This window comes from Oncorhynchus gorbuscha, linkage group LG01 (assembly GCF_021184085.1).
Source record: "Oncorhynchus gorbuscha isolate QuinsamMale2020 ecotype Even-year linkage group LG01, OgorEven_v1.0, whole genome shotgun sequence".
Taxonomy (NCBI): Eukaryota; Metazoa; Chordata; class Actinopteri; order Salmoniformes; family Salmonidae; genus Oncorhynchus; species Oncorhynchus gorbuscha.
Window position 1 is genome coordinate 33,120,526 of NC_060173.1, and position 11,012 is coordinate 33,131,537.

The window sequence follows — 11,012 nt, forward strand, 5'->3', positions numbered from 1 at the left end:
TATGCACCCACACCCACACACATACACACCCACACCCACACACATACGCACCCACACCCACACACATACGGACTCACACACATATGCACCCACACCCACACACATACACACCCACACACATACGCACCCACACACATACACACCCACACCCACACACATACGCACTCACACACATACACACCCACACACATACGCACCCACACCCACACACATACGCACCCAGACCCACACACATATGCACCCACACACATACGCACCCACACCCACACACATACACACCCACACACATACGCACCCACACACATACGCACTCACACACATAAGCACCCACACACATACACACCCACACCCACACACATACGCACCCACACACATACGCACCCACACCCACACACATACGCACCCACACACATACGCACTCACACACATAAGCACCCACACACATACGCACCCACACCCACACACATACGCACCCACACACATAGGCACTCACACACATAAGCACCCACACACATACACACCCACACCCACACACATACGCACCCACACACATACGCACTCACACACATAAGCACCCACACACATACGCACCCACACCCACACACATACGCACCCACACACATACGCACTCACACATATAAGCACCCACACACACACACATACGCACCCACACACATACGCACCCACACCCACACACATACGCACCCACACACATACGCACCCACACCCACACCCACACACATACGCACCCACACCCACACACATACGCACTCACACACATACGCACCTCCGCCCACACACATATACGCACCCACACACATACGCACCCACACACATACACACCCACACCCACACACATACGCACCCATACACATACACACCCACACACATACACACCCACACACTTATGCACCCACACACACACACACACATACAGCCACACAGAACAACTTGCAACCACACACATACACACCCACACAACCACACACAACCACACACATACACACACACCACACACACACACACACACACACACACACACACACACACACACACACACACACACACACACACACACACACACACACACACACACACACACACACACAACCACACACACAACCACACACAACCACACACATACATACCCACACACCCACACACACACATACACACACACACACACACACACACACACACACACACACACACACACACACACACACACACACACACACACACACACACACACACACACACACACACACACACACACAACCACACACAACCACACACATACACTACACACCCACACACATACACACCCACACACAACCACACACACACACACAACCACATGCAACCACACACATACACACCCACACACACAACCACACGCAACCACACACATACACACCCACACCCACACACATACGCACCCACACCCACACACATACGGACTCACACACATACGCACCCACACCCACACACATACACACCCACACACATACGCACACACACACATACACACCCACACCCACACACATACGCACTCACACACATACACACCCACACACATACGCACACACACCCACACACATACGCACCCAGACCCACACACATATGCACCCACACACATACGCACCCACATCCACACACATACACACCCACACACATACGCACCCACACACATACGCACTCACACACATAAGCACCCACACACATACACACCCACACCCACACACATACGCACCCACACACATACGCACCCACACACATACGCACCCACACCCACACACATACGCACCCACACACATACGCACTCACACACATAAGCACCCACACACATACGCACCCACACCCACACACATACGCACCCACACACATACGCACTCACACACATAAGCACCCACACACATACACACCCACACCCACACACATACGCACCCACACACATACGCACTCACACACATAAGCACCCACACACATACGCACCCACACCCACACACATACTCACCCACACACATACGCACTCACACATATAAGCACCCACACACACACATACGCACCCACACACATACGCACCCACACCCACACACATACGCACCCACACACATACGCACCCACACCCACACACATACGCACCCACACCCACACACATACGCACTCACACACATACGCACCCACACCCACACACATACGCACTCACACACATAAGCACCCACACACATACACACCCACACCCACACACATACGCACCCACACACATACGCACCCACACACATACGCACCCACACCCACACACATACGCACCCACACACATACGCACTCACACACATAAGCACCCACACACATACGCACCCACACCCACACACATACGCACCCACACACATACGCACTCACACACATAAGCACCCACACACATACGCACCCACACCCACACACATACGCACCCACACACATACGCACTCACACACATAAGCACCCACACACATACGCACCCACACCCACACACATACTCACCCACACACATACGCACTCACACATATAAGCACCCACACACACACATACGCACCCACACACATACGCACCCACACCCACACACATACGCACCCACACACATACGCACCCACACCCACACACATACGCACCCACACCCACACACATACGCACTCACACACATACGCACCCACACCCACACACATACGCACCCACACACATACGCACCCACACACATACACACCCACACCCACACACATACGCACCCACACACATACACACCCACACCCACACACATACGCACTCACACACATATACGCACCTCCGCCCACACACATACGCACCCACACACATACGCACCCACACACATACACACCCACACCCACACACATACGCACCCATACACATACACACCCACACACATACACACCCACACACTTATGCACCCACACACACACACACACATACAGCCACACAGAACAACATGCAACCACACACATACACACCCACACACCACACACACACACACACACACACACACACACACACACACACACACACACACACACACACACACACACACACACACACACACACACACACACACACACACACACACACACACACACACACACACACACACACACACACACACACACACAACACACACACACACACACACACACACACACACACACACAACACACACGCAACCACACACATACACACCCACACACATACACACACACACAACCACACGCAACCACACACATACACACCCACACACACACACACACACACACACACACACACACACACACACACACACACACACACACACACACACACACACACACACACACACACACATACGCACAAACAACCACACACACACACAACCACACACATACACACGCACACACAAACACACACACAACCACACGCAACCACACACATACACACCCACACACAAACACACACACATACGCACAAACAACCACACGCAACCACACACATACACACCCACACACATACACACACACACACACACATACGCACAAACAACCACACACACACACACACAACCACACGCAACCACACACACACACACGCACACACAAACACACACACAACCACACGCAACCAACCACACACATACACACCCACACACATACACACACACATACGCACAAACAACCACACACACTTTTTATTGCTTCCTGCTTTTTCTATCTGAGCATATTGAGATTGACCTTGACATCACAAAGTAAAACCTTTTCTTTCAAAAGATTTGAAAATATTACATTTAAATTTTCAGTAAGTTTTTATTGAGTGTATGTACATGGGTGTGTGTGTGCGTGTGTGTGTGTGTGTGTGTGTGTGTGTGTGTGTGTGTGTGTGTGTGTGTGTGTGTGTGTGTGTGTGTGTGTGTGTGTGTGTGTGTGTGTGTGTGTGTGTGTGTGTGTGTGTGTGTGTGTGTGTGTGTGTGTGTGTGTGTGTGTGTGTGTGTGTGTGTGTGCGTGTGTGTGCGCGTGTGTGTGTGCGCGTGGACAATAATAGTAAACAAAAACAAATTTGACCAACTGGGGACATATTGTTAGTCCCCACAAGGTCAAATGAGTTGAGGTTAGAATTAGTGTTAGTGTTAGAATTCGGTTTAGGTTTAGGGTTAGGTTAGGGAAAATAGGATTTTCAATGGGACTGACTTGTGTTTCCCCACAAGGTTAGTTATACAAGATTGGGTGTATGTGTGTGTGTGTGTACTCCCCAGGCGCTGGAGTTTGTACGTGCATCTCTGACCAAGGTGGACGATACAGAGTTTATCTGTCCTGATGGATCCTACGCACTACAGGACGACAGTCCACTGGCCATCGCTGGAGTTATAGGAGGATCCTATAGCAGCGTGTCTATACAGGTAACACACACACAAGATCTCATAGTTTGACACGTTTTGACTTTAGTATTCAACGTTTGATCATGGGGTTAAGTTTAGGCATTCATTCCGAAGTTAAGGTAAAGGTTAAGGTTTGGAATAGGGTTAAAACAGAAACAATTGGACGGCTAAGTTTAGGCTTTAATTCTGAATAGTTAAGGTAAGGGTTAATGTTTGAGATAGGGAATTGTTGTAGCACTCATCGTTGCCCCTAGTGGCGGGTTTTGAAGGCATCACCTAGTTCAGCATAAATCCCCCTCTTCTTCTCCCCTGCACAGCAAAATCAATGGTGTACATTTAACTCTTAAAAATTGAACTCTGTTGCAGAGTTTCAACTTTTAAAGTGTTAAACTTGATTGGGGTGTTTGCATGGCTCTATTGTAGAGTAATAAGCACCACCTAAAGAGCAAAAAATAACACTGGATTTATAGTAAACTGGTCCCACTTTGCTTAGTGCTCACACTGTTACACTTTCTTAATGTAAATAAATAACATCTGTAAGTCATTGTTGGGTGTTGTTTTAACACTGTATGGTGTAAATCCTAATTAGCATATCACCAGTGTGTCTCTCTTTTTGAGTGAGTTGTAGAGTGACCACCCATGACTGTATATGTTAGTGATAGAGACATGGGTTTTGCATTTGTTTTTTCATTTTAAAGGCCTGTGGCTTTCACCAAGTGAGTACCTAGGTGAATGCTATTGTAAAGCCTCACTTTGATGGTTTAGTTTTAGCCTAAGAAACTCCATGGTTTACAGGTCACATCAGGACTGGAAGTCACATTATGCTGCCTTGCAAAGTAAAGTGTAATTCCTATTGGAATCCAGACAGAGTTAGAATAACCAACAGTTGCCATTTTTATTAACCCACAACCTCCATTCAGAGTGACAATCTGGGTTAAATAATAGTGTATAAAGACTAGCTAAACCATTTAAACTGGAATAACCATTTCAGTAATGGGTGCAGTAAAAATAACTAACTTGATTGGATTAGTTTTGAAAACTGTATGTTCTTTATCTTTGTGTAGCATAAGATTAATCACTCGATCAATGTGCATGCAAAAACACAGATATTCAAAACAATCCTATAAAAATCCACCTGCAATAGAGCATGCTGGGAAATATGATAATGATGAGCAAGGTTTTGATGGGACCGTTTGAATCTCCAAAGTGTAAAACAATAACTCTGGTTATTAAAACCAACACTGGGGATTGTTTTACACCACTAGGTGTTCATTTCAACACTGGCCAATTTGCTGTGTGTGACAATACAAAGTATCCTCTCCTTTCCTCTCCTCCATTAGACCCAAATCCATAATCTTCTCAATTTATCTCTCCCTCCAACTCTCCCTGTTTTTCCTTTGTTTTTCCATCTCTCTTTTGTCTTGCTCTCTCTCCATTTACATTTACATTTAAGTCATTTAGCAGACGCTCTTATCCAGAGCGACTTACAAATTGGTGCATTCACCTTATGACATCCAGTGGAACAGTCACTTTACAATAGTGCATCTAAATCTTAAAGTGGGGGGGGGGGTGAGAGGGACCCCATCTCTTCCGCCCCATCTCGCTCTTTGTATTAAAGGCCCAGTGCAGTCTAAAACATGATTTCCTATGTTTTATATACATTTCCACCATGATGTTGGAATAATACTGTGAAATTGTGACAATTATGATAATGCCCTTTTAGTGTAAGAGCTGTTTGAAAAGACTGCCTGAAATTTCAGCCTGTTTTGGTGGGATGGAGTTTTGGCCTGCCTGGTCACATCAATAAGAAAGACAGCTCCAAACCTCTAGTTTGAAAACAGATAGTTTTCAGTTTTTCCCTCCCCACACAGACCATTCCCAGACAGTCGCTTGCTAAGATGATACATTTTAATTGACAACAATCACAGTAAGGTACTTAATTGTTACCCAGAAATGATTTGATATTGAGATAAAAATGGCTGCATTGGGCCACTGGGGAGAGCCCAGTGTATTCTGACCTCAGCCCAGTCTCCTCCTCTCTCATTGTTATCCATCCATCGCTTTTTCTTTCATCACACACAATTAGTCCTTGTTTTCTCTGGCTGACAGTTATTGTTGTTGTTAGGCCTCAGAGCAGTCTGTGTGTGTGTGTGTGTGTGTGTGTGTGTGTGTGTGTGTGTGTGTGTGTGTGTGTGTGTGTGTGTGTGTGTGTGTGTGTGTGTGTGTGTGTGTGTGTGTGTGTGTGTGTGTGTGTGTGTGTGTGTGTGTGTGTGTGTGTGTGTGCGTGCGTGCGTGTGAGAGAGAGTGTTTTCCTATACAACCATAGAGGTAAACACTGACGCCTAGCAGCCATTTGTAAAGTAACAACATCTGACCCACGTAACATGCTGTCGCTGCACACGCTCTCAATCCACACACCTGCACACATTACTGGAATGTATTTCCCATGTTTACATGATAGTATCATAGTAATATGATTAGATAGAGAGACACGTCAGTATATCCATCTGTACAGTGTGTCTGTTTGTGCATGTGGCTGTGTGTGCGTGCAAGTGTGTTTTAATCTCCTGGATTATTCATCTAATGAGGTGCTGACATGTTTTCAAAACTTCACAGAGTTGTGCTGTGAATTAAATGAAATATAGACGAGCCACAGTACCATGCCCTAACTGGATTAAACATGAGCTAAACCAACACAACTGTGTGTGTGTGTGTGTGTGTGTGTGTGTGTGTGTGTGTGTGTGTGTGTGTGTGTGTGTGTGTGTGTGTGTGTGTGTGTGTGTGTGTGTGTGTGTGTGTGTGTGTGTGTGTGTGTGTGTGTGTGTGTGTGTGTGTGTGTGTGTGCGTGCGTGCGTGCGTGCGTGTGTGTGCGTATGAGCGTGTAAAATCAGGAGAACGTGACCATAAGGAAGGGAATATATATATGGACCCCAGCCCTGATGTCCAACACTAATGGATGCATTTGCTCTTTATTGACTGTGTGTGTTTATGCAAGTGTGTGTGTGCATCATCATCTGTGTGTGTGTCTGTTTCTCACATATTTCTGCCTCTCTCTCCCAGGTGGCCAACCTGCTCCGCCTCTTCCAGATCCCTCAGATCAGCTATGCCTCCACCAGTGCCAAGCTCAGTGACAAGACGCGCTATGACTACTTTGCCCGCACGGTGCCCCCTGACTTCTACCAGGCCAAAGCCATGGCAGAGATCCTGCGGCTGTTCAACTGGACCTACGTGTCCACGGTGGCATCAGAGGGAGACTACGGAGAGACGGGCATAGAGGCTTTCGAACAGGAAGCACGTATGAGGAACATCTGCATCGCTACCTCTGAGAAGGTAGGAAGAAATAGGAGTTTAGATAGGGTTGTCTGGAGATTATATACTGTAGGTAGATTGACAGTGAAGGAGATAGGGTTGTCAGGGGATTACCTAGGTAGATTGACAGTGAAGGAGATAGGGTTGTCACGAGATTATATATGTAGATTGACAGTGAAAGAGATAGGGTTGTCAGGGGATTACATAGGTAGATTGACAGTGAAGGAGATAGGGTTGTCAGGAGATTATATAGGTAGATTGACAGTGAAGGAGATAGGGTTGTCAGGGGATTACATAGGTAGATTGACAGTGAAGGAGATAGGGTTGTCAGGGGATTACATAGGTAGATTGACAGTGAAGGAGATAGGGTTGTCAGGGGATTACATAGGTAGATTGACAGTGAAGGAGATAGGGTTGTCAGGGGATTACATAGGTAGATTGACAGTGAAGGAGATAGGGCTGTCAGGGTATTAAAAAGTTAGATTGACAGTGAAGGAGATAGGAGTAGACCTAGGTTAGAATATGGAGGAACAGGCATGGAGAACATGAGGGGTTGGTCAGACAGAAACAACAAGATTTGGGTTAAGGGTTAACCCTACAGCGTGATACTATGTATTTTAGACTGCTATTATATGTAGTCGACCTCTTCCTCAATTGTGTTTACTCCCTCTGGTTCCAGTTTAAATATCACATTACCTCCTGTCCAGGTGGGGCGCTCTAACGCTAAGAAGTCATATGAGGCAGTGATCAGGCAACTCCTCCAGAAGCCCAATGCCCGCGTGGCAGTTCTCTTCCTGAGGAGTGATGACGCTCGAGAACTCCTCTCTGCCGCCGCACGACTCAACACCACCTTCATCTGGGTGGCCAGTGATGGCTGGGGGGCACAGGAAAGCATTGTCAAGGGCAACGAGGCCACGGCCGACGGGGCCATTACCCTGGAACTGGCGGCCAATCCCGTGCCGGCTTTCAACCGCTACTTCCTGTCTCTGGATCCAATCAACAACCGCCGCAACCCCTGGTACCGGGAATTCTGGGAGCAGAAGTTCCAGTGCTCACTTGGCGGCAGAGGAGGTGGGGCAGGAGGAGTAGGGTCAGGGGGGATGGTGTCTCTCTCCCTCCCTCCCTGTGAGAAGGGTGTGTCGGTGGATAATAGTAACTTTGAGCCGGAGTCCAAGATCATGTTTGTGGTGAATGCGGTATACGCCATGGCCCACGCCCTCCATAAGATGCAGAGAACATTGTGTTCCAACACCACCAAGCTCTGTGACAGCATGAAGGCTCTGGATGGACGCAAGCTCTACAGAGACTACCTCCTCAACATCAGCTTCACAGGTCAGTACTGCCTGAAACTACACACTGATCCTCAGGTTCACAGGTCAGTACTGCCTGAAACTACACACTGATCCTCAGGTTCACAGGTCAGTACTGCCTGAAACTACACACTGATCCTCAGGTTCACAGGTCAGTACTGCCTGAAACTACATACTGATCCTCAGGTTCACAGGTCAGTACTGCCTGAAACTACACACTGATCCTCAGGTTCACAGGTCAGTACTGCCTGAAACTACATACTGATCCTCAGGTTCACAGGTCAGTACTGCCTGAAACTACATACTGATCCTCAGGTTCACAGGTCAGTACTGCCTGAAACTACACACTGATCCTCAGGTTCACAGGTCAGTACTGCCTGAAACTACCTAATGATCATCAGGTTCACAGGTCAGTACTGCCTGAAACTACACACTGATCCTCAGGTTCACAGGTCAGTACTGCCTGAAACTACATACTGATCCTCAGGTTCACAGGTCAGTACTGCCTGAAACTACATACTGATCCTCAGGTTCACAGGTCAGTACTGCCTGAAACTACATACTGATCCTCAGGTTCACAGGTCAGTACTGCCTGAAACTACACACTGATCCTCAGGTTCACAGGTCAGTACTGCCTGAAACTACATACTGATCCTCAGGTTCACAGGTCAGTACTGCCTGAAACTACATACTGATCCTCAGGTTCACAGGTCAGTACTGCCTGAAACTACCTACTGATCCTCAGGTTCACTGGTCAGTACTGCCTGAAACTACATACTGATCCTCAGGTTCACAGGTCAGTACTGCCTGAAACTACATACTGATCCTCATGTTCACTGGTCAGTACTGCCTGAAACTACATACTGATCCTCAGGTTCACAGGTCAGTACTGCCTGAAACTACATACTGATCCTCAGGTTCACTGGTCAGTACTGCCTGAAACTACCTACTGATCCTCAGGTTCACAGGTCAGTACTGCCTGAAACTACATACTGATCCTCAGGTTCACTGGTCAGTACTGCCTGAAACTACCTACTGATCCTCAGCTTCACTGGTCAGTACTGAAACTACCTACTGATCCTCAGCTTCACTGGTCAGTACTGAAACTACCTACTGATCCCCAGCTTCACTGGTCAGTACTGAAACTACATACTGATCCTCAGCTTCACTGGTCAGTACTGAAACTACATACTGATCCTCAGCTTCACTGGTCAGTACTGAAACTACCTACTGATCCTCAGCTTCACTGGTCAGTACTGAAACTACATACTGATCCTCAGCTTCACTGGTCAGTACTGAAACTACCTCCTCAACATCAGCTTCACAGGTCAGTACTGAAACTACCTACTGATCCTCAGGTTCACAGGTCAGTACTGCCTGAAACTACCTACTGATCCTCAGCTTCACTGGTCAGTACTGAAACTACCTACTGATCCTCAGCTTCACTGGTCAGTACTGAAACTACCTACTGATCCTCAGCTTCACTGGTCAGTACTGAAACTACATACTGATCCTCAGCTTCACTGGTCAGTACTGAAACTACATACTGATCCTCAGCTTCACTGGTCAGTACTGAAACTACCTACTGATCCTCAGCTTCACTGGTCAGTACTGAAACTACATACTGATCCTCAGCTTCACTGGTCAGTACTGAAACTACCTCCTCAACATCAGCTTCACTGGTCAGTACTGAAACTACCTACTGATCCTCAGCTTCACTGGTCACTACTGAAACTACCTCCTCAACATCAGCTTCACAGGTCAGTACTGAAACTACCTACTGATCCTCAGCTTCACTGGTCAGTACTGAAACTACCTCCTCAACATCAGCTTCACAGGTCAGTACTGAAACTACCTACTGATCCTCAGCTTCACTGGTCAGTACTGAAACTACCTCCTCAACATCAGCTTCACTGGTCAGTACTGAAACTACCTACTGATCCTCAGCTTCACTGGTCAGTACTGAAACTACCTCCTCAACATCAGCATCACAGGTCAGT

The 11,012-nt window shown here is 47.4% G+C and overlaps 1 protein-coding gene across 4 annotated transcripts in view; it reads left to right on the forward strand.

Moving 5' to 3' along the window:
• LOC124036234 (metabotropic glutamate receptor 3-like) overlaps positions 1-11,012 on the forward strand; it is a 71,263-nt gene that overhangs the window by 33,697 nt on the left and 26,554 nt on the right. For all 4 annotated transcript variants that reach the window (XM_046350553.1, XM_046350535.1, XM_046350545.1 and 1 more), the window contains 3 exons: positions 4,271-4,414; positions 7,454-7,723; positions 8,410-9,034. In XM_046350553.1, the coding sequence (XP_046206509.1) occupies positions 4,271-4,414; positions 7,454-7,723; positions 8,410-9,034 (1,039 nt within the window). The remainder of the gene's footprint in view (positions 1-4,270; positions 4,415-7,453; positions 7,724-8,409; positions 9,035-11,012) is intronic.